The sequence below is a fragment of the Triplophysa dalaica genome, chromosome 15 (assembly GCF_015846415.1).
Source record: "Triplophysa dalaica isolate WHDGS20190420 chromosome 15, ASM1584641v1, whole genome shotgun sequence".
Lineage (NCBI taxonomy): Eukaryota > Metazoa > Chordata > Actinopteri > Cypriniformes > Nemacheilidae > Triplophysa > Triplophysa dalaica.
This window is the reverse complement of record NC_079556.1, coordinates 10289500-10315706: the sequence shown is the minus strand read 5'-3', so window position 1 is coordinate 10315706 and position 26207 is coordinate 10289500. Positions and strand designations below refer to the sequence as shown.

Genomic DNA, 26207 nt, shown 5'->3' with positions numbered 1-26207 from the left:
ACAGGACTCGAGCCAAACACGCTAGGAAAACAGTATGTGAAGAAACCAAGAGCAGAGTAGACATAACTCAAGCAGGAATACTTGGGATGAGGGGAGATCAATAAATAAAGAAAAAGGAAGAACAAGGAGGAGGGAAGAGACAAATTTAAATGCCATGGTAAGCCATGACAGCCGGGGTCCAGTATACACAGGGACTTTACAAAGCCATGAAACACTCGCAGGGAGAAAACAAACAATACAGAAAGAAAACAGCATCTAATACTACAACATTTACTTATTTTCAACTATGCAACATTGTAATACGACCAGAAAAGACTACGTATTAAACACAGGTATCAATGATCACAAATGTCCAAAAATAGAGACGGATCAAGTGGATGATACTGTAAACACTGACTCAATTTTTATTTGTATATTTTGGAAAATGACGTTTTATTGTGTTTTGTAACCCACCAGCAGAGGGCACACAACTCCCATCCTCATAGAAAATGTCATTAGTTCACCTAGATATAAAAATCTCTTTGTAATTTAATCTCTCGCTATGCTAGACTTTCTTTCTTCAGTTGACAAAAAAACTGATTTTGCGTCATCATTTTAAACACCATATAAGATAACATGATGAAATTTCAATTTAAAATAGTTTGTTCAACTGAAGAAAGGAAGTCATAGCCTATACATTTAGGATAACATGAGGGTGACTACATTTAGAAAAAAAACTATCAATCATTTAAATAATTCAGAACAACAGCACTATTGTTCAAGGGATATTGCTTTAATCTAGTCTACTGTAAAGTAGGGTTGCAAGGTGTACCGGTGCTACGGTAGCATTCCGATGCTAAACCTTCAAAATACACGCGATGCCTCATTATTTTTGAAACGGTAGTATCGTAGTTAATGTTGCATATGCGCATTGATATTCATTTGAACAATTACATCTGCCTTTATGTGGTGTTTATCTCCAAAATGAATGTGTGTTTTGAATGTCTTGGACGAGTTAATGATTCAAATTGGCGTTTTGAACGAGTTGGTTAAATGGTTCACTAAAACACCTACTGGCCGTTTTAGCTCTGCATTTAAAGTAAGTCTAATATTTCCCTTTATAAAGACTGCTGTATCAATTAAATTAGTCCAACATTTGAATTTGTAAAATGATCTTGTGTACTTTAGTATTTACTACAGTGAACTACTTAAACTCATAGATACTATGATGAGTCTTATCATAGTAAATATTTAGGTATACTACAGTATTTGCTACAATTTATCCAATTACTACAGTTAATACGACAACATAATCTAGTTCAAAGTATAATACAGTTTTCTATAGTAAATACAAAATGTTTAATATAAATCTGTTTTTTCTGTATAGATTTGAATTATATGGCACAGCATTGTGATACTACTTGGTAATGAGATACATCAGCTGGTATAGTATCGTAACACGTTTATGGTACCTTGACAACCCTACTGTAAAGTCATAACAGCAGTGCTGGTCGAATAACTCAAGATCTATATCTATGTGTGTGTGTTGTTTATACAGTCCTTACCTTTGGCAAGGGCATTTGAAAAACCTGCATTGCCAGTACCATAGGAGCCGCTGTGGTCCAGTTATAATACCTAAAAAAACGGGTTAATTTACCAATGTGTGCGAAATTTACATGTGCAGTAAATCAAATATTCCTCACATACTTGGTTCCGATCTTTACAACCAGGTTGGGATCATCAATAATGGATGGATTATCTGCAAACTCCTGATAAGATACAGCTCGTTCCTCAAATTCCTCTGTGAATGAAAGTAATGAGTAATGGCTTGATGACTTCCCCAAATCAAGAATTCTACAGAATACAACAACAGCTGAACATCTGGATTTTATACCTCTAGTGATCTCGGTGTTCTCAGTCAGCCCTCCGCACAGAGAGATGGCGATGTGAGGCAGGTCTCCTGACTGGTCGGAAAAGCTGTCCACTCCGCTGTCCATTCCACTGCTGCCCACTGACTGAGGAGACTGATTGGCACTTCTCAAATCTGTCCCGCCCCTTAATAAAGCTGCTCCGTCACTGATCAACAGAAGTACATTCGTTTTTTTATTCTTTTACATTATGCACTACAGCTTGATCATAAATGAATGATGCATTAGGTAAGTCAAATATACCTCTTTGGAAAGTAAAGGGCAGCCACATCAGGCTCTAGCCCTGTGATGTCATCCAGGTACACACCATCTGATCCAAGGTGCCGGCTCCTTTTGTCTAGAAATTGAATATCATTATTATTTACGTTTATTATATAATGTATATACTGTATGCATTGGGAACCCACCGCTCTACCTTTTTTCTTGGTTGGAGAGTCAGTCTTGCTATTGACGTGAGCTCCCTCTTCTAAGTCTGTTATGAGATGGGCGGCTGCACTGATGGCCTCCACCTCTACAGAATGTCCACATGCCGCCTCTACGGCCCTGAGATCTGGTACAAACTCGTGGAGAACATTGTCCTGAGACTTCATCATCCCAGCCCGAGTGATGGCTCTGAAGTGGGTGCTCTCAGATGGTGGAATTGACCCTGGAGCCACCACCACAGGCTCTGGCACGGCCTGCAGAAATGATGGCTGTGGAAAGAGAAACAATTGTGATATGTCTGCACAGTATACAACAAGTAGAATTCAGCCTTGAATTACAAAAGGCAAAATGTTAGTGACGGACCCTAGTCACCATTCACTTCCACTGTACAGAAATAAGATGCAGTGAATTTATATCTCATAAAAGAAAGGAAATCATACAGATATGGGGCAACGTTGAATCTATTCTCGGGTGTACTATCCCTATAAAACACTTGGAATGCAAGATTGTGTTTGAATTGTTATAGGATACACAGAACATGTGGCAATGTGTAACTTCTAGGGATTTTTGTACCTTAGCAGCATGAGGCAGCTCTCCCCATGTCCACAACATCTCTGGGTTGTCTGGTTTACCCCCATTCTTCAGCAATTCTGAGTCACTCTTTGGTGTAGAAGGCAAAGAGCCATTTGGACTGCTTAAAGTGAGAAATTGAGACATACTTGGATTAATATTAGCATCGGATTTATACAGCTGTGATGAAATGCGCAATGTCTTACAATAACTTTTCATTTATTTTACTGCCTTTCAAGTAGCTTGTTGGGAAATGCACTTGACTAAACAGCCTCTTTTGGACGAGCCATTACATTTTATTTAAACCTTTTATACATTGTTTATACATTTCGTTCTGCACTGCAGTAGTCACCTGTTTGTGGACGGGAACATGGCTGTTTGTTGAGGACAGGAGATGGATAATCCTGTTTTAATGGGAATGGGTAAACAGCAAGTCTTTTCCATCCCTGTTCTGTGGGTCAGTGAAGAAAATTAAAGATTCACATGTTGCTGTTTACTCTCAACAGCATCTAAATAAAATCCCTGTGGCATACCTTTGAACACCACTCCAGTTTCCTTCTGTTGTGTATGTGGTGCTACTGGAGCTTCCTTTCACCTGCTCAGCAAACAGTTGGTGTGACATCGCTCTGTAACATATTCAAACATAGGCAGGGATAGTCTTAAAAGGACAGTTTAGCCAAAAATAAAATGATGTCATCATTTAATCATCCTCGAGCTGTTTTAAAACTGTATAAATGTCTTTGTTTAGGTGAACGCAGAGAAAGATATTTGGAAGAATGCTTTGTAACCAAACAGTTTTTGGCCACCGTTGACTACCATGCTAGGACCAATGACAATGGTAGTCAAAAGTGCAGAACTGTTGCTCTCCAACATTTTTCAAAATATCTTATTTTGTGTTTAACAGAACAATGTAATTTATAAAGCAATTTTTCCTTCCATGGTAGTCAATGGTGGACCAGAACTGTTTGGGACACTGTGGGATTTCTAAAAAGAAAGTCTCTGAATTCCTTTTCAAACTGCTGTTTTGCAGAACAACGCATTCTTCAGTTGACATTCACTCCCAGCTGACTCTTTTTGGCCTTCTGTTTTCCCAATGGCTTTTCCTGCCATTTCTTGAAGTTTTTTTCTTGGTAATACAGCACATGTGGTGCACTCAACGAGTGATCTTTGACCTTTTAGCTTATCCAGATAAAAACAGAACTTTCACAGAAAAGTATGCGTTTGTGGTGAAACTGATTTATATTTCAAATCAAAACTTTCTTCCTTGGATATGTGGGGGTAATGTTAGACTGTCCAGCAAAACAAAGGACTCCCCATAAGGCAGATCTTGGCCTGGTTCCATGGATTTCATGGAAAAACGTTGGAGGGGCTGTTTCAGCCCCTTGTTTACTTCAGCAATAGGGCCGTCAACCTCTTTTCTCCACTCTGCCTCTCTTTCTCTCTCTCTGTATTTCAGAGCTCATTCAGAAAGCTAGTAAACAGACACAGCACCCATCACAAGACCTCTCCAACTGAAATCATTCCATCACACAACTTGCAGCAAACAAATGATCACTTATATTTACTGCTGTGATTGCAGTTGTGAAAGAATTAAAGTGATGGTTTATACATCTTTTTTTTAATTCTGTCATTGTTTACTCAGCATCATGTTGTTCAGAATGCATGACTTTCTTTGTTTTGTGGAATACAAAAGATGTTGTTACACAGAAGGTTAGTGACAGCTTCTGTCCCTACTTTCATTGCATTTATACAGTATTTATAGATATATATACTGTAACAATACACTTCAATTCTAACTTTTTAGTACCATAAAAAGCAAAGTAATGCTTTTTTCTTCATTTTTGTGTAAACTATCCCTTTTAGTGGAGAACATCTTCCTTCGTCAATGTGAAATCTTGGCAAAACCAGTTTGCCCTACATTTGTAATATACATTTTTAGTAAAAGAAAATGTATTTAAATATTAATATGAGCTACAGTATAGACTACAGTGTACACTATGTTGGGCTTAAGGGAAAATGTGTTTGTTCTGACCTGCTTCCTGTATTCTTTGTCTCATCTTCAGAGCTCAAGTCTATCCGAAACATGTCATCATCTTCTGAGAAATCCCCATTATCCTCTCGCTTCATGCTGTCCATTTTAGATTTCCTTCTCCTCTTTCTCCGTTTCTTCATCATTGAACCGTCTCCAGAGGCCTGTCCGGGACCCAGAGTTTGAATGGAGGCTCCGGATCCAGAGTCAGACAGTCGTCGGCACGTGCCTTTTCCCATTTGGGCCTGCATCAAGGCAGAGCCTTCTGAAATTATAGGTGAGGTAGCCAAGTGGGATGGCACCAACTCCTGTGCAGAGAGCAGAAACGACAGCATTAAATATGATTTAGAGTTTTGAGAAAACAAAATCTAGATTAATTCTTTTAAGAGGATTCTTTTATCAAATCGTAAAATTGCTAAGACTAGATGACGGGTTAAAACGGAGTATTAACACTAAACTAAATTAACACTTACAAATCACCACATGCAAGTGAGCTGAACATCAGAGACAATAAATCAATATCAATGATGGTAATATAGGAATAAAAAACATACAGTATAGGTTTATAAAAAGTAACGCATAATATTGTGGCACATGTTTATTTTGTATCCTAATAAGGTATGTCATAGTCCCTTACAAAAACATATTGAATAAACACATCACACTATAGCCGTAGATTTGGTTTGACTGTGTCAGCTGCACAACACTATGACCTTAATGCCACATGACAGATCCCTGCATCTTTCATTACATCCAAACACATGCACGTGTAAAGCAGCACTCAGCTGTCCAAAAGCCATGATATAACGATCAACAAGAGCCTCACAGATATCTGATCACTGTTATAATGTTCAGCTGTTTATGTCAGGGTTGCCTGCCTGAGAAAATGATGTGTCCCTCAAGACAAGCGACGACAATTGACAGCAACTCTCATAAGTATCATAACCAGAACAAAAATAGATTTGCCGATTATAGTCAATAGGAGAGACCATCAAAGGTTTACTAGTGATCCCAATAATAGCTTTCAAAGAAAGACACATTATTTCGAGGTCTTCTTTGAACTGCTTATATTACAACACCAGGACGGTTTCTTGTATTTCAGTTCTGGTGACGTCTGGTTTGGAAGCGAGAATCTGGGCAAGAGTAACTCTCTTACAGATACTGTCACAATCTTTCAAGTGCCAGAACGTTTCACATGACCGCTGACCGGGGCAATGATTCTTGCGATTCCCGAATGCAGTGTACCTCAGCAGATATCCATCTCAGGCATCCGTGCCTGTTATTAGGAAGTAACCATCTGTGGTCAAAACATAATGAGGAACGTTTGGAGGACTTAGCCAGAGGACAAAGACATTATGAGGACACTGCATTTCTTATCTCTGCAGTCGGCTTTTGTCTTGTGCTTTGCTTTCCTCTGATTGGTCAGCTTTTTCTGTCGGGTAGGAAGTTCGGCTAGTGGGGGGTCTTGCCAAGAGGGTCTGTTCCAGAGCAAAGAGATATAGCTCGGGTAACAGAATGTGCGCTGTGAGATTGTTTCCAGTAAACAAGTTCAAATTTCATGGTATGGTACTCATGAGGGAACTTTGACACCTTATATTTCATTTCTCAGTGAACAATGACCCTCGTCTGCTAAAAACAACACTACAGGATTTATTGTTTGGAACAAGGTGCACTACTCACCTCATTACTTTCGGTTTCTTTAACAAAGAATGCCTCGCCATTCTCACCCAGTTTCATTTGTAAACTGACTGGCTCCCCATTTATCTCAATGTCAACCTGGGGAGAGAGGGACCGTAGAATGAATCTTTAGAGTCAGACAGCGGCCTTTTCCACCTCAAGCTTTTTAAGATTTAGTACAATATAAATGTCTATTTTTATTTCAAACGCTATTATATAACAATGCTGAAGTTAGATGGGATGGGATTTTATAATTTGAGAAACACGTCCTTCCAAAAATATTTTACCCTGTTGATTTCTTTAAGGTGAATCAAAAATCACACCAAAAGATTAAGTAAATTGATTCATTTACATTTATGCATTTGGCAGATTCCAAAATATCTTATACTCTGTCATTCTAAAACTGCATGCGCTAGTACTTACCACTTTCTCCCGGGAGCGCAGCACGCCCATCTTGCCAAACCTGACGTGGAAAGGGGAGCACTGCAGAGAGCCATCAGACTGACGCACCACAATGACATCAATACAGCCGGACAGGGTGGCAGGGTTCAGGCCTCTGTATAGCTCCTTCACCTGCACAAACACCTGGCCGGCAAGCTGACCCACGTAGTTCATGGTCTGACTCTGAAAGTTCAAGTTCATTTTATTTGTATAGCACATTTACAACAGCCACTAGACTGAATAAAGTGCTTGACAGAAGAACACCAAGCAAAGCACACGGAAGGCTAAAGAAAACAAAAAGGTTTTTGGCAGAGACTTACAAACAGACACAGAGTGGGCCATTCTAATCTCTAAGAGTTCCAGAGACGGGGACCAACCACAGTCAATTGTAATTTACTGTGGTTGTAATTGGTTGAGGAAGGCAGGAGCAATATTATTCAAGGATTTATATACAAACAGGAGTCTGACGGACTGGTAAACAATGTAGGGCTCTAAGACTAGGGGTAATGTGCTCCAAAAATTGACTTCAAAACTGGGATTTAGACATGCCGCAATATAAGGAGTTGCAGTAATCTAGCAGGGATGTCACGAATGTATGGATGGCCATTTCTAAAGCTTTGGGGTCAAGGAAGTCTTGGATTTTTGGAAACTCAAGCCAATGAGGGCAGAAATCTGTTTATCAAAGTTTAAATCCTGGTCAACAAAAGCGCCAAGGTTCCATACCTGAGAGAAAGTAGATAGCATTGAAGTAGATTGTAGGGTGACTGGGGTGAACAATAGGTGTACGTAACTATTTTAAGTCACTATTTTAAGTAAGAGTGCTCTGTGAGAGATTAGCGTCTTGTCTGTGACTCTTTTTACCGAAAAGGGTTTTTTCTTTTAATAATCATGTTTCCATTTTTTTAATCTTGTGTGATGGTTAGGGAATATACAGTTTATACAGTATTAAAGTCATTATGTCTATGGAAAATCCCCACAATGTATCAAATATGGCAACATGTTACCATAGCAATTTGCTGATTAAACAAAAATTCTCAGTACAGTATCTTTACTGTACGTTAAAACAAATATTGCGCAATTTAGGGTTTAACGTAAACAAAAAACCTGTAGAGCAAAAAACACAAGCTCTCTTGCACAACTCAAGCAAATATCTTTTTGGCATTTAGGTGAAAGGTAAAACTAATATTATTAAACCCCATTAACTCGTACACACAAAACAATTATGTCTCCACAGCATTGCCACGTGCTTAATAATGTCAAACCCGTGCTCCCACATTGTCAAAACCTCTCTGTATAGCAAACAACCCATAATCTCAAAATATTCTGTACTTTTAAAGAAAACATTAAGCATGATATTCATGTACATTCAAATATGCATGTAGGAACTTGTGTAAATTAGACAAGACAGAACAGGAAAACGTTTTTATATGTATGTCCTAAGGGCAACCTAACATGCAGCCCAATATTTGCCTCCTAGATGTAAACCTGGGGCTGTTTAAAAATGTTTAAATTACCTTTCAAATTTTGAATAAGCCCTACATTTTCACACGCGACTGACATAATTCAACTTGTTCTGCTGTTGCACACTGGTGTCAGTAATGGCACATGCATCAAAATGTACAGTGATGGATCATGTGCTTGAGTGTCATGACATCTATTGCATATCTGGCCATGCTGTACACACATAATTAGGGATGCACCGATCCTACTTTTTCCTTTCCGATCCGATTCCGATACCTGAATTCTGTGTATCGGCCGATACCGATTCTGATCCGATACTAGCACTGTTTTTCATGATCAAAGTAGACTTGCATATTTTAACTTTTATTGCCAGAGGTGGATAGTTAAGAATGTTTACTTTCAAGTACATTTTAAAATATATGTACTTTATCAGAGAACTTTGGACAAAAAAATACTTTCCTACAGTATGAAGCACAGGATATTTACTCCACTACAGTCCATACATTTTTTAATTTTTTTTTTACTTTAAATCCATGAGTACATTAAAATCTACCATTTTCCTTCACTTAAGTATTTTTACTTAAAAGTATGATTTTTTTTAATGTTATTTAGTGCTTTATTTAACTTAAAAATACATACAAAACAAAATGTGGTCTCATTAAGCACAGATACTTACAAAATGTTTAACAAATAAATTTCTGTTTATTGCACAAAGCTACCACAATATAAAAGTCTCCAAACTCACTCATGCACATCCTGGACACAAAATGATGCGCTTAATACATTCGCTTCTACGTTATTTAAAGTCATGCGCATTGGACGCAGAATGATGCGCTTAATGCACCCGCTTCACTCACGCACATCCCGGATAGTGATGATCGTGTATTCGCGGGGATCTTTGCTTCCCAAGTTCAAAACAGTTATAACACAAAGAGAAGAGATATGTTATGTGTTTAAATCATAGTACATTGCATCCATCCTAAAGTAAAAAAAAAAGAGTTATAGTGTATGAATGACGCATAACATAGACCGGTTCCGGTGCTTGAATCTAATAACTTTACACTCAGCGAGTACAGTCTCCGGCAAAATGCATTTTAAACAAAACCACAGTCTACTATCTAGTGATTAGGAAGAATATTAAAAACTTTGGAAAGAGTAACGTCCTGACTGTTCCCGGACACACGCATGCTGGATTGAGATTGACAGATGACCGCACCAGCGGAGGTCAGAGTTTTTTATTTATGCTATATTGGTTTATTCCTCGCATAAAGCTATCAAAATACATGACAACGAATACAGTGCATGACACAGTTTATGGTAATTTCCTGATGGATAGTCCTTTATGAAGCTTTAGAGTAACTTCCACGGGTATCGCAACGGATCGGACTGAAGAGAACCCGTCAGTCCGATACCCGATCCAGCAAAAAACATCCGGATCGGCCCCAATTCCGATCCAGAGTATCGGATCGGTGCATCCCTACACATAATAACAGTTACAGGTTCATTGTAACCAAAAGTCATTTAAAATCAGTCAGGGAGGTCACCATCCAAATAAGGCCATTCTCTTTTATAGATGGATAATCTTTTCACCTCATGGTGCAAAGTAAACATGACGTATAAGTAGATAGTTTAGAATAGTTTAGCCTGTTTGATGTAAATAATGTAAAGGTAGCCTAAATATTAAATGAAACTCACGTTAAGAAAATAAAATATTAATACACAAATACATGTGCAAGCAAATAGGTAAACAGATCTCTCTAAACATTTTGTATGTGATAACGCATGTAAAATGCATTTTGTTACAGAAACCATTACGCGTGTGATCCCTCCAATGAATAAATAAACAAAAAACATCCACCGTGCATTAAAATACAGATGATCTAAACGAATGCACTTCTGTCTGAAAATGAAAATAAACAGAATAACAATGTGAGCCCAGAGAGCGATGAAATGATTCGTTATACATACGTGGGATGCGGCAGACGCGTTACGATGTCACAGCCATTGAAGAGCGTCAATATCCCCACACAGCTGAACGCGGGTGATGTCCGCGGATCGTCACTCGTGTGATTTTGCTTTTCACGTCTAACCCACACAGTGTGTTCGCCGCTTGAATGTGTTGATGTTTATAAAGCAGGGTGGATACTGCTTGCAGTGAGTGGCAGTCCCTGCCTCTGCACATGACATCACGGTTAACCCTTCGCGTTCGCTTCACTCGCGTCCTTCAGCGCTGCGGATCCTGACGTTAGGACGCACTCGACCAATCAAACACTTTGTTTATGTAACGCGAACAGCACACGTTTAAGGTCTAAAATGTTTTCTTTTTACTTTATAATGATAATGCATCGTTTTTTTTGGTTTTTAAGATGATTTATTAATTGCATTATCTATAAACACGATGTCTTGGCCTACGTAATATTGTTTTTTATTAATAACTTTCTAAAGTTATTAATAAAACGGGCGCGCAATCCATATAGCTGCCTATATGCTCACGTGGCAGGGGAAGCTGCCAACCCAGTGAAATGTTTAGATAAGCATTCTGTGACTGTAAATTTTGCAGGACTGTAAGGGAGAATATGTGAGTGTTGGCTTAGTAGTTATTATTCTTCCATCATCACATGCAGTTGAAATGTTGGGGTTTTGAGTTAATGAGACATTTTGAATTACTCAGTCGGTAAAACCTGTGGATTACAGAGTGTGCTTACTATTTAATACCATTTAGTATCATTAACATTTAATAGCATTAATAACAAGTGAGTGTTTATTATTAAAGGTAGGCTTATTTAATAACAGCACCATTAGACCTTTATATACCATGGTATTTGCATAGTATGTGCACAAAAACTTCTACTAAATCCAGCAGTTAAAAAGCCCTTAAAACTATAATTTATTTGTGTTCAGATCTAACTTGGATGATGTATTTTAAATTTATTGTAGTGTCCACTCCGGTAACCCATAAAGATGATTTTTTGTGCTTCTATGTTTTGGGAAACTCCTCCCCTTTCTCCGAAAAGAGTATCAAAAGACAAGGTATGTACAGTTAGGAGGGGGTATATATGAGTTGGAGTGTGTGTTTCTGTGTAGCACTATTCAGGCATTGGCAACTTATAGAGAATCTGCCCAAATGAAAGTCTTTGCAAGAACTGGCCAGCTATCTGGTTACACAACATCGTGATTTGATCATGATTTGTTAATTTCTCCACGGGACAAGAGTACATTCCAGATACACCGGCGAGTTTCTAGGAACTGGACAATGTAGTTTAGAAAGTCTGGGGTCTATGGAGTTTATCCACTTCTCCATGGAAGCATTAAAAGCTCACTGACATTCTTATTCTTAATGTATTTATGCCTTTGTTGAGTAGATGTAAAACATCTGTATCACCCAAGTTTTAATTTGTGATTATTGCGTGATTGTATACCCCTACATGTACTTATTTACAATTATTATTTTTTTATAATTATTACTTACTTTTTTTAATTATTATTACTGATTTTTAGTTATTATTCATTAATACATCTGTAATAATCTGCTATGGCAAAAAAAAGATAAAATGTGTCTCTGCACCGTCTAGCTGTAAATATGATCTTATCTACCCGAAAGCCCATATAGCCTCTATAGGGCTCTTTACATTTCAGTCAGTAAGCCAAGCATGTGACTCGTGGAAATACATTCCCAAGAAAACACTCACGTGGGGTAAGGGGGAGTTACCATTGATGGTTGTTCTCCACCAATCAGAGAGCAGAGGGGGCTGTTACAGAAGGCATGTGGGTCATGTGTTGATTAAACTGCTGACCTTACTATTGTAGGACAGAAGAGTGACGGAGACTCTTCAGAGAGGTGGGGCCTGTTTTTCACTCATCACTCATTTGATTTCTTATGTACCAGGACAGTATGTACCATAAGTAGTAAAACAAGACCCTGCTCGGTTTATGTGACAATTTGGGGTTGTTAACATGGGTGAAAATGCAAAGAGACTGATTATGTAGCACGGACATCAAAGTGTTTGAATCTGTTAACAAATGTGATACAATACGTAAAAATAACTATGAGTTCTGCCATTGTATCTACCACCCAGATGTTATGTCCTGTTCCAAAATTTAATCTCAACTTAAATTTAAAGGTGACAGGGCTTTCTCAGTTCTTGGTCCCAAGATTCCCTACCTTTTGTTTATTAGACTATCCCCTACTCCATCCACTTTTAAATCTTCTCTTAAAACATATTTCTTTTCTTGGGCATATGCTTAATTTGACACAATTTTTATCATAAAACTAATTATTTTGTTATATTTGCATGATTTTTGTTTTCATTCTATTTTATTACTGTATTTAAGTAGTATTGTATGAGGATGTTTTTTCTTGTATGTTGTGCAGTACTTTGGTCGGCATTTGTTTTAAAGGGCTATATAAATCAACTTGACTTTGAACTTGAACTATGTCTTCAGGGGCGTACACAATGAAGTGTTATGTTGTTATTATCTTAGAATGAACTATTTCTATCTACATACACCGCGGGTCCCCTTACATGGAATTCGCCATGTTGTTACAGTAGCCCCAAATGTACAAACTGTGTCAGCCACTGTAGTGCTTCGAAACAGTTGTACACTGGACCTTTAAACCACCCCTTGACAAGCATTAAAGGACTAAGTCATAGCTGTGATAAACTATAAAGGCTATTGGCTGTTTATACAATCTTAATAAACAGCCAAAAGCTTCTAGTTTATCACCGCTGTGACATACTACTTATTGCTTATCAAGGGGTGGTTTAAAGGTCCAGTGATGCTTTTGATTTGTCCAACAACATATACACAATTTCATATTTAGGAAATATGTCAACACATGAAAAAATTTAGTCAAATCAAAAAAAAAATGTATCAAGTGATTTCATGGGGTATTGAGATATTTAAATTGTGAAAAGCAGGTGCACACACTGGTCCAGTGCACCTGATGGGTGTATGTCTATTGCAAGACCACAGCAAATGCACCATTGGGATAAATACACAGAGTACAGCACCAGTGGTCTGGAAATGGAAGTATAAGCTTGGCGATCAGATCATCCTTCAATCAAGTTTAAGTGCTTGTTCTTAAAAAATAGCAGAACAGTTTCTCCCATCTCTGCACAAACAAAACTGCAGCAGTATTGAATATTTGTGGATTTACATCTGTTTTACAACATCCGTTGCTTTAAGTACTGCCCATATTTTAAAGGATTTGCCATCAATCAACCTAAGTAAATGCCGGAAATACTTTAAGTATTAGGACTTTGACCATAAAGGGATAGTTCACCCATCAACTTTAATCCATCCGTCATTATTTATTTACCCTTATGTTGTTCAGAACCTATATGTGTCTCTTTCATCTGTGGAACACAAAAGAGGATATTTTGAGAAATGTCTCTGTGGTTTTGTGTCCATACAATATAAGTCAATGGGGGCCAAGGTCTTCCAAATATCTTTTGTGTTCTGCAGAAGAAAGAAAGTTATACAGGTTTGAAATGACATGATGGTAAATTATAAATTAATTTTCATTTCCGGGTGAACTACCCCTTTAACTGTATAAGGATTAATTCCACAGATTTACATTTGAGCATTCTGAGCTCTACCAAAATATTGAACTTCACTTCAGAACAGACTGTAACAATGTTTTCCAGTTTCAAAGGACCCCCGAAACACACCATGGTAAGTGTAGAGAAGAGAATGGCTTTGGTCTTAAAGTATAAATGAATCATGAGTGACCTCAGCACTGATTACACAACATCTGACCTTCAGTGACTTCATAATGGAACCATATAACTTGACAAGCTATTGCTTGACCTTTTATTAAAGGAATAATTTCTTTACTTTTTAAATAAGATGGTGATACACTTATACACACACAAACAGTAAATATACCAGATCAAACATTGTACAGGTGCCATATTAGCACACATTGACACCACAAACCCAGTTTGTCTATTTCGAAATGTCTGTGTAACCTGACGCAGTGCATGCTCTTTGGTTGCAGGTCACAGAACACATGAGAAAACAGACTTTAGAAACAGTTAAGACAAGCTCACGGTGTCCCCGCCAAATGACTCTTCCCCCAGTCACGCCAGCGACTCAAATCACATGGACATTTGACACTTTGAACGTCAGACGCCAAACGATCCTCATATTTCGCAGATTATACATTACTGTCATACTGATCAAATAAATATTAAATTGATATGACCAATTCTAGTCTAATAGAACATTAAGTCAAACTGTCGCATGGATATTAAATGCATGTACTATACAGAATTTCATAATAATATTAAAAAAATATCTTGTTAATTTGTTTTTCGTTATTATTTATACATAACCATTTAAGAATATATTATCACCCTATAATATACAACGTATGAAATAAAGTCTGAGAATGAGGTAGAACCTCTAAAGCTGCATAGAAAAGATACATTAAAAGCTCATAATAAACCAATTCATTTGTCTCAAGTATGTCAAGTCACATTTCAAGGGTGTTAGTCAACTATACTAAATAGAAGAGCAGAAGAAAGTGAATTACCCATGTCCAACTTGTCTCATTAGAGTTGAATATCTCATCATATTCTTCCACTTGATCCTCTGCTATCATGCTTCCATTATCCGTCTGGAGCAGAACGCTCACTGCCTTTTTCTATAAAGCTAATACTAGTCCTTGCCAATCGCTTGTGCTAACGGCCGAGTGACCATGCTGACAGTGAACTATATACTGGACTTGATGATGTTTTTGTACTAATTTTACCAAGTGTGTTCTTGGAATGGTGTCCACAGGAGAAACATGAGAGGGCCTGGCATCATGTACCTCTAGCGAACAGACCCTCCCAGAATGCAACAAGAATATAACTACAGTCTTCCCACAATATCTATATGTATATGTGTGTATACTGTATGCGGGGTCCAAAAGTTGTCCTCTGCAGAAGCAAGGGAAATAATACCATGGCTTTTTTTTTGAAAGGCATATCTTTTTATTGTTAAACGCATGATTCAGCCAGATATCAAAATCCTTTCATCCTTTATCCCACCCTCATGTCATTCCAAACCTGTCTGACTTTCTTTCTTCTGCAGAAGACATTTTGAAGAATGGTGTCCATGGACATAAAACCAGAAATTTCTTAGAAACTCTTCTTTAGTGTTTCATAAAAAATCATATGCCGATTTTTAACATTATGAAGGGAAAGAAGCAATGACCATTTTTTCTTTTTGGGTGAACTATCCAATGTGGAACCATGTGTATACACAAATACCTCCCCAAGACCCCTCCGGTTCTCCACCCATATCCTTATGCACTTGCACAAACACCAAACAAGCTGATGCTAATGTGTACGTTACATTTCCAGGGAGCCGTCAGATCATGTCACATAAGGAGCGGCCGATGCTTCTATGTGTTTCTGTCAGACTGACCCTTTCCCTAAAAGAAACTCTCAGAATGTACTGTACACTTGCAAACACGACTCACCATTTCCACAAACCTCAAACTCGATGTCATTCACATGATAACAGTCGCAGTCTAATTAGGGTGTATGAGAGAGATGATGAAATTGTAATCTAAAAGTTATATGTAGTAATAGTTGTATGATGAAAGTGGAAATGCTTATATTCAGATACACATTTTGGTTGGCAGATATCCATACACATAAAAAAACTCATATTAGTGCAAGTACTCAATTGTTTGATGTCATTTATTAAATCTTAATTCAGATATTTTTCCTACATTAGACTTGTGCTGAATGAAGAGTGCTCATATAATAGGCCGCACACCTTACGATCAAATCTGTGCCTCTTAGGCCCATGGTGTTTGTTTGTAACCTCATGTTCTGATTACTGTAAACATACTCATGACATAATGATGGTAGCATATATATTGTCACATAACATTTCTTGTCTTGCAGCAGGTAATTAGCCTTCATCCACCCTTCTACATTTGTCAACTAATATAGGAGCAGCACAGAGTCGTACTGTCCTTGAAACTTGTTAAACTTGTTTTTTTTTAATTTGCCTGTTTGTACAAATTTATATTTTTACGATCATAGTAATATATATAAAATTAAATACATTAGATTAAATATATTTACGTCTACCAACTGCATAACCGTAATTGACATTAGTCGGATAAACCAAACCAAATTTGCAGGGTTTTTTTCTTATTTATTTACACATAATAACGGTTCATTTCAAATACGGGTTAATGAAAGGCCACTTTTTTTTTATAAAAGAAACATCTATTAAGCTGATACATTGTATACATTTTTCATGACATTTATGTAATTGTGCTGCCATCTAGTGTTCATAAAATGGTACAACAACAGATTTGAAATGTTTTAGATAAGTACTTTAATGAATTTACGTCCTCATTCATACACATCACAACACACCAAACACAGCTACAAAAATACTCTTTTCTACAAAATACTTCTGCTCTTTTAACACTTTACGATCCTGTATCAAGCTGATGATTAAATTTCCAGTTAGGACAAAAACAGCAAAACGCAGAATAAGAATAAAACACAGAAAGATAAAAACATAAAAAGGTCACTGTAAATAAATACATTTTAAACAACTATTAAGACGTAGGTAAACACTGGTTTTAAGGTAATAAAACCAATACACAAAAAACAACATTTACAGCATACATTGTGCATAATATACAAAGCAAATGCTATATACAAACAAGATAGTTATGCGTCTTTAGCTTCTGAGAGTCATATGTGTTTTCCTGTGAGGAAAAAGAGAGGCTGGTCCTCTTTGGCATTAGCCGTTTGAAACTCATCGCTGAGACGAAACCTCCACTTGTCCTCCAGCTCCAGCCGAACTACAGTCTGACGCAGAGAGCTCCGGTTGGGACAGATCACACACAGAGTTGCCCCTGGAACAGCAAAGAGCAAATATTTGTGAAATCAATTCGTGTTTGACAACATTAACAGGTACATCTACAAGACACACAAAGTGTAAATAAACAGCAAAACTTATATACTCAAGGAGTATATTGTACACATGAGGCATCTCTCTGAAGTTTACCTTTCAGAAACTGGAACTTCTTGAGAAATCCAGGCGTTACAAAGGAATCACAGAAATACAAGAGCAGGCCACTGAAGAGCAGTCCAGTAGTGCTAATGTTAATGGAGTGAGGCCTGGAGCTAACAAAACAAACCGTCACCTATTCACAGAAAAAACACACAAAAAGATGATATGCTTTATGCGTGAAAGTGGTTCAATGGATCACCGTGATATTCACAACATACCAACTAACATTATGTATTTTAATGGTATATAATATGGTTATCATTTAGTACCCTGCTATTTAAATAAAGGCCATAGTATTACCATATAATGTACCACTAATAGATATTCAGCTATTGACATTTCCTGAATTTGGACTGAGATGTTAAAGTACCTCTGGACCGAGGTTCAGGTAGCAGTCAACAGAGAGAACTGGGTGACTGTAGTTTCGGGCACTGAGCGGGAATAACCGATGACTGGTGTGCTGAAGGTATTTCTCCAGCAACAGCTGAGCTGGTGTGGCCAGAAACAGGTGCTTGCTGTCTGGGGCACAGATGTACTGAGATGGCTGGATTGTGGTGGGTACATCCGTCATCTATAGTGAATTCATCAGTGTTTGCATTAGAGTAGGTGCTGTATATTATAAAGGTTAACTCTTTTTTTTTTGGACTATTTATAAAACCTACTTTAGTCTTGATGATGAAGGTCCCATATCCACCAATGGCGATCTGCTTCTTCATCACACTAAAGTTGTTGAACCTGCAGATGAGGAGTCCTGCACTGTGGGCTCGTAGGTTGAAGTCCACATCATCGCATGTGAAACTATTGTGAATAGAGTGACCAAAATCAACATTTGGACAGATTTGTGGATTTGAAACAAATATTATAGAGTATTAAGAACTCACCGGTTCTGATTGTACTGGACATTCTGAGTGAGGTCCACATTGAGCAGCAAAAAGTCATGTAGGTGTCCCCGTGAGAATGGCTCTTTCTGATGCCCGGCTTCACCCCCACAGCTGGACCACTTCCTCATCCCACATAAGCCGTATTGAGTGATGTCTGGAGATGATTCCATGTGCTGAAGAACCTGTTTTAAGGACACATTTCGTTCTGCACCTGTAGTACCACTGAAAAAAATACACAGATAAAGTTTCAAAACTAGAAAAAAATTCCTTTGTTTGGATGAACACAGTGAAAGATATTTAAAAGAATGCTTGTAACCAAACAGTTCCTGGCCTTTATTGACTTCCATAGTAGGAAAAATCACAATGGTACTCAAAAGTGCCTGAGAACTGTTCGCTGTCCTACATTCTTTAAAATATCTTCTTTTGTGTTCTACAAAAAATGAATTTTCAAAGCTATTTTTTCTACTATTTAAGTGGGGGCCAAGAACTGTTTGGTTTCAAGCATTCCTCGAATATCCTTCTCTGTGTTCATAAGAACAAAGAAATTTATACAGATTTGGAAAAACTTGAGGGTGAGTAAATGATAGAATTTTTGGGTGAACTGTATCTTTAAAGGGGTCATATGACGAGGCTAAAACGAATATTATTGTTTGTTTTAGATGTAATGCAATGTGTCAACATGATTTAGGTTCAAAAACGCTGTATTTTCCAATTACCGTGGATGTTTGTATCTCCTCTTTGCCTCGCCTCTCTGAAATGCGCAGATTTTTTACAAAACTCATCGCTCTGAAAAGTGAGGTGTGCTATGATTGGCCAGTTCACCACTGCGTAGTGATTGGTAAAATACTGCAAGCGTGTGACGGAAATGTAACGCCTCTTACCATATTTGGAATGTCAGGTTCCAAAGCAATTGTACTGACAGTTACGCCCACCTTAGGTATACATTCGGGCGGTCTTAGTCAAATCATACCACAAACTGACATAGATTTGAGGGGGTGTTTGTTACAAGAGGCGCTTCAGGCAGGTCTGGGTGAGCATTCGCTTTAAGATATAATGTATCTTTTGTTCCGACACTTCTCATGTCTATTACATGCATGGGCAACTTATAACACACCAATGACACAGAAAAACACGTATTCGCGCCATATGACCCCTTTTAATTCAGCATAATATTGATTTTAATATTTAATTAGAGATTTTTAATTAAGCACCTTTTTGGGTCAACATCGACACTGTTCCACATGACACACGAATCATCTGCGAGAATGATAAAAGGCCAGACGTCCTGTGGACGGCTGCCATGCTCGCCTCTTTTGCTCCGCTCCAGCTCCAGGTTATGATAAGAGAGCTCTTTAATCAGGAAATGAGCTGCTCCTGAGAAAAAAACCCAGACATAAAGTTAAGATCTCACATGTCAAAAGATCAACATTACTCAGATTATATTTGTAAACTGAAATACTGTGTCAAGAGATTGTGACATTACCTATCCCAGCTCCATTGAAGATTGTCGGTAGGACGAGCATTATATGGTTGGGCCAATATTTCTTATAGACGGCCATCTCATACTCTTTAATGACTAGGATGTGCAGGTGGGCAGCTCCTTCCATGGCATGATAGAGATTAAACAGGCCGTGCTCATGGCGTCCAGTGGTGGGTGTGAATATAGGGCTTTTGATGGTGTCAGGATTCTGTAAAAAATTAAACAACCTAAATTTAACTCCTTCAATAAAAGGTTTCTATGTTTTCACATAAAATCAACAAATGAATGTGAATAAATATAATATGAATATATGATGAAATATTAATAAACTTTAATTATTATGACATAATAAAATGTAACAAAATGATCATATATTTGTGGCCCCACTGGCACATTTGAGAACTTTCTTGCATTATTTGATCGTTGTCTGTACCCGATCAGAAGTTAGCGGCAGTCTCATGCTCTCTAACTGTCCTCCTGATTGGCTGAAGGAGAAGTGATGCTCTTTGGATTTTGGAATGATGAAGTAAAGCTGAATTTCCTCTCCCAATAGAAGGTGCGAGAAGGTAAACGTATGCAGGGTGGATTCATATAGCTGGAAACACAGACAAACAACATATTATAAAATAACAGCCACATTTATATGTTTTTCTTGTTATTTTGACAGTTTCTATGTTATTTTGACAAAATATGTCATAAAGAATGACCTGGTACTGTGGAGTGAAACCCATGTACTGATGACACTGTTCACAATGATGGTAAGTGTTGTACGCTGCATATTTGGAGAGTTTTATTCGTGCTGTACGCCTGCGTAGATACACATCCTCCTGCCTTCTGGACTTTCCATCTAAAGCAGTAAAGAGAAAAAACAAATTTTCAGGAATATTAATCTTATGTCCCTAAATTCCACTATAAACACTACAGAAGGGCCCGAATTAACCACAATAATATATAAATACGTATTTACTATTTAGGACAGTCTCACCATCTGCATTTGGACTGAAGTCTGGTGAGTAGATTGTGCTGATGTCGTCGTATTTTGGGTCATGGATGATGTAATCAAAGGGCATTCTACTAACAGTTTCTGTGTTGGGCCATGATGCAACAGGCTGATGGTATCGTACCAAATCTGTTTTACAATCTTGGGAAAACAAATAACAACATTAATAATTAACAACATATATAACAACATATATAACATATATAACAACATTATATATTTAGCGATTTAAAATTTAAAATTAAAATTTAAAAATGTAAAATTTAAAACAGAGTTATGCATAAAAATGTAAATGAAAACCCTTTGTACAAATGTTTATATTACAAGTATGCTGATTTGATTTATCAGCCAGACAAAGTAAATAAATGTAAAACATTCGTTTTTCATTTAATGTCAATGTAACATTTAATTGTGTATACTGTGTCCTGGTATAAAAAAATTGTGCTTTTAAATTGATTAATCACAATTAATTGATATCAAAATAAATGTTTGTGTTTATATAATATAAATATAAATATATGCATGTATGAATGTGTGAATACATGCACAAATAAAATAAATATTTAAAATATATAAATACACAAATATTTAAGAAATATGTTTATTATATATTTATTTGTAATATAAATTATATGTAAATATAAATGTATGTATATATATATATGTATATGTATATAAATACATATATATAAATACATACATGAGTATATCCATATATATATATAGCATGTTTGTGTATTTATATACACATAAATATACATGCCACTCATGTATATATATATATAATATATAAATATATAAAAATATATAAATACACAAATATTTAAGAAATATGTTATTTGTAATATAAATTATATGTAAATATAAATGTATGTGTATATATATATATATATATATATAAATATATAAATACATATATATAAATACATACATAAGTATATCCATACATATATAGCATGTTTGTGTATTTATATACACACAAATATACATGCCACACATGTACATATTATATGAAAATAAACATTTATTTTGAAATCAATTAATCGTTTTTACAGCAATACATTAAAGATAATGTTTATATAAATGAAGAGTTCCCTTTCTGTCGGTCTCTCGACGTTGTGTCGAGAACGACAGATGGGGTTCGCCCTTGAGAACCAATCAACTCTGACTACTATAGAAAAGGCCAATGAAATTTGGCGAATGCAATTTGCATGCCGGGCTCCGCCCCCGGAAATCCGGTATAAAAGGAGGCCGGCGTGCAGCATTCACTTACCTTTTGTTCTTCAGAGCCATCGCTCATGAGTACAACTCAGGATTCAATCCTCTACAACTACACGCTGGTGCTACGACGTGTTACAGCGGATCGTCCCTTCCTGCAGCGACCTTCCCCTGGGCGTCTCGGCGGTTCCGGAGGTGTTAGAGATTTTTTCTAAAAGTCCTTTTCAGGACTGACTGAGCATTCTCCAGCGCGGCATGTCCCGCTGTTCTCTTGGGTGCGGCACCCTCATCGAGGAGGGGGATGGACACGATCGCTGCATTAGGTGTCTGGGCGTCCAGCACACTGAAGCAGCGTTCGTTGACACATCTGCCTGCACTGCGGGCAGATTGTCATTCAGAAGTTGCGGTCACGGGTGGCTGTCTTCCTACGGGAACCAGCCACCATTTCGTCTGCTACCCGGGCTGTGACATCTGTGGCTACGGCCCCGATGACCACCCACGTTAGCAGCGTTAGTGATATGGGGAACTCTGCGAACGTAAACCCGCCAGCCAAGTGCTCACGGGCCGATCGCACCCCGATTCGCTCTTCTGAACGTTCCCCAACCGGCGGTGGCATACCGTCCGGATCCTCACGCACACACTCGGAAACGATGTGTGACGTAGATGAGATGTCGCTCGCAGCATCGGAGGGAGACTGGCATCCGACTCTGCCGAATCCAAACTCCACCCCCAGCGGTCGAGTTCAGGAGGAAGCAGAAGTGATGTCATCCGTGCTAACCTGGGGATACGTGGTTCCCGAGGTCGGTGCGCGGTGCAAACCGCGCCCACCCCGGGTGCCATGTTTTTCCCGGAGGTGCATGAGGAGCTGTGTAAAACTTTGAACGCTCCACTCACAGACCGTTCCAGTGAAACCAGCTCTGGCTCCCTTACTTCCCTCGATGGTGAGGCAGCCAAGGACTGCGTCGAGATCCCCCGGGTGGAACGTCCGCCTGCGGTGCACCTGTGCCGCGGACGGCTACCACCTGGGGGGGGATCGACCACTCCTACCGTCCAAAGCACGTAAGACTTCGGCATCACTGGTGTCGAAAGCTTGCGATGTTGCGGGCCAGGCTGCCTCCTCTCTCTATGCCTTGGCCATCCTGCAGGTCCGCCAGGCCAGGGCGTTGAGAGGGCTCCACGAGGGTAAGGCCGACCCGGGTATAATGCAGGATCTCCGTGCCACCGCTGACAGCGCTCTACGGGCGACTAAGGCGGCGGCACGGGCCCTGGGTCGGACGATGTCCACGGTAGTGGTCCAGGAGAGACACCCCCGGCTATACCTTGTGCAGAAGAGTGACAGCAAGGAAGTCCGCTTTCTTGATGCACTCATCTCGCAGGGTGGGTTGTTGGTAACACCGTCGAGGACTGCGCTCAGCAGTTTTTTGACGGCGAAGCAGACAGTGGCAATTAACCACATTTTTTTCACGCCGCGACTCGGCCGCCAACAGGCCTCCGAGATCTCACGTGACGTCTGCTTCCCTGCAACCCAGGACCCTTTCGACATCGGCTCCGGTTCCTGTGCCCCCACAGGCGGCACCCCGGAAGCAGAGGTCGAGGGGGAAACCTCCACCCCGTCAGCAACCTCCTCGCGAGAAGGGACACTGACGGGAAGACCCCAGGGAGAACAACATCGGGCCCGAACCTTCACAGCCACGGCTCTGATCGGTCGGTACGGGACGACTCCTGCCTCGTCACCAAAGCCGGGCCCTTGTTAGGGCTTGGCGCCCACTTACTCACTGAGTTTTCTGTTCTCCCCGGGTTTACTTGCAGCCGATCGCACACTCCACTGGACTGTGCTCGGCGAACCGACCTCACACCCTGGCGAGGCGTGAGGTCGTACACATACGACAGCCGTCACCACTCTCAAACCGACAGTGCGTGCCGTTGTCCCGCCAGGCAGGTAAGTAGGCGGAGCAAACCTTCCCTCCGGGGACTCCCCACGACATGGTTAGCTCCGCTAGCCGACGAACCACCCCCCGTGGGAATGATGAAGCAGACCGTCCCCTTGGTCACCCTGTCACAGTCCCTGGGAGCTCGAGAGCTGCCCACACTGTCTCGCTGGCTAATGAGGGCGGTCCGTCTTGGTTACTCGATCCAGTTCGCCAGAGACTCACCCAAGTTTCGGGGCATCATCTCTCCCTCTGTCAGAGGCAGGGACGCCTCCGTACTTCGGGTAGAGGTCACCACCCTTCTGGCAAAACAGGCATCGAGTTCGTCCCTCAAAACCAAGATGTTCAGTGGGTCACCACCCGCACTTCATCGTTCCCAAGAAAGACGGCGGGTTGCCCCCAAAGGCTGCGTACCCTGAACAGAGCACCTTCACAAGCTGCCATTCAGGGTGCTCACACAGAGGCGCGTCCTGACATCTATGAGGTGTCAGGATTGGTTCGTGGCAATCGACCTGAAGGACGCTTACTTTCATGTCTCGATCCTCCTCGACACCGGCCGTTCCCACGGTTCGCGTGCGAGAGGCGGGCATATCAGTACAGAGTCCTCCCTTTCGGTCTGTCCCTGACCGCCCTTTCTCCCTGAGAGGAGGAAGACGAGCGGGTACTAAACTATCTCAGCGACTGGCCTATCTTGGCACACTCGCGAGATCTGTTATGTACACAAAGGGACCTGGTGCTCCGGCACCTAGGTCGATTGGGACTCCAGGTCAACCAAGAGAGGGGCAAGCTCTCCCCAGTGCAGAGCATCCTCTTTCTCGGTATGGAACTCAACTCTGTCACCATGTCGGCACACCTGTCCGCAGTTGTGCCCAACCAGTGTTGAACTGTCTGAAATGAACATTTTAGGCAGACAGCGGTCCCCCTGAAACAATTCAGAGGCTCCTGGGACACATGGCGTCCTCGCGGGTTAATACCCCTCGAGTTGATGCACATGACACCGCTCCAACACTGGTTTCAGAGTCGAGTTCCGAGGAGAGCGTGGCACACCGGCAGCAGGCGCATGGTGATGCCGCCCTGCTGCCGACGCACCATAACCCCTAGTCTTTATGACTTTTTCGACGGACTCAGGTCCCTCTGAGCAGGTTATGAGGCAGGTCGTGGTGATGACTGAAGTCTCCCTGCAGGGGTGCGGTGTAGTGTGCAACAGGCACGCAGGTGGGGTGTTGGACGAACCCCCGCCTGCGCTGGCATATCAATTGCCAAGAGTTGTGGGCTATGCTACTTGCACTGAGCAGGCTACGGCCTCTCGTGCGAGATATGCACGTGCTGTTCCGAGGACAGCACTATAGCTGTAGCGAATACAGATCGTCAGGGTGGCGTTCGCACACAGCAGCTAAACACAACTTGCTCGACGCCTCCTCCGGTGGAGTCAACAGGTGACTCGTTCCCTGCAGGCCACACACCCCGGGCAAACTGAACTAGACAGCCGACGTGCTTTCTCGCCAGATTTATCCCTCGTGGAGAGTGGCGACTCCACCCCCGTGCAGTCCAGCTCATTTGGAGGCTGTTCGGGTAGGCCCAGGTAAAACCTTTTCACCTCCCGTAACACCACCATTTGCCCGCTTGATAGTCCCTGCCCTCGGCACGGATATCCTTGCGCACAGCTGGCCGCGGGATGGGCGGAAGCACACCTTCCCCCCCCCAGGAGCCTTCTTGTACAGACTCTGTGCAAGGTCAGGGAGCAGGAGCACCAAGTGTTATTGGTTACATCACACCGGTCTAACCGCACTTGGCCTCAGAGCCGATGCTCTGGACAGCGACTCCCCCTGAACCATTCCCCTGACAGAGGACCTGCTCTCTCAGGGGAAGGACACGTTCTGGCATCCCAGATCAGACCTCTGGAACACCCATGTCTGGTCTCTAGACGGGACGAGAAGATCCATGCAAATTGCATTCGCCAAATTTCATTGGCCTTTTCTATAGTAGTCAGAGTTGATTGGTTCTCAAGGGCGAACCCCATCTGTAGTTCTCGGGAACCATCAGGGAACTGAGGTTACATACGTTACCAAGACGTTTGGTTCCAAAATGAGATAAAACCGTTTTTAACATTTTTCAAAAATCTTGTTTTTATAATGTTATCCTGTTTTTATTGTGAT

At 40.2% G+C, this 26207-nt stretch overlaps 2 protein-coding genes across 3 annotated transcripts in view; one reads left to right on the top strand and one right to left on the bottom strand.

The window, feature by feature from the left end:
- The window catches only part of pfn4 (profilin family member 4), a 34133-nt gene extending 19474 nt beyond the window's left edge, over positions 1-14659 (top strand). The window contains exon 4 of one of the 2 annotated variants that reach the window (XM_056767526.1): positions 14510-14659. In XM_056767526.1, the coding sequence (XP_056623504.1) occupies positions 14510-14550 (41 nt within the window). In that variant the 3' untranslated portion in view covers positions 14551-14659. Of the gene's footprint in view, positions 1-4963; positions 5237-14509 lie in introns of those variants that run through there. The other variant, XM_056767524.1, reaches the window with a different exon arrangement.
- A 2063-nt stretch (positions 14660-16722) lies between these two features.
- Positions 16723-26207, bottom strand: part of greb1 (growth regulating estrogen receptor binding 1) — a 32642-nt gene continuing 23157 nt past the window's right edge. The window contains exons 23-32 of the mRNA XM_056768740.1: positions 20891-21046; positions 20613-20752; positions 20339-20500; positions 19909-20113; positions 19637-19799; positions 18426-18647; positions 18207-18342; positions 17915-18115; positions 17539-17677; positions 16723-17386 (exon numbers count right to left, since the gene is read on the bottom strand). Coding sequence (XP_056624718.1) covers positions 17223-17386; positions 17539-17677; positions 17915-18115; positions 18207-18342; positions 18426-18647; positions 19637-19799; positions 19909-20113; positions 20339-20500; positions 20613-20752; positions 20891-21046 — 1688 coding nt within the window. The 3' untranslated portion in view covers positions 16723-17222. The remainder of the gene's footprint in view (positions 17387-17538; positions 17678-17914; positions 18116-18206; positions 18343-18425; positions 18648-19636; positions 19800-19908; positions 20114-20338; positions 20501-20612; positions 20753-20890; positions 21047-26207) is intronic.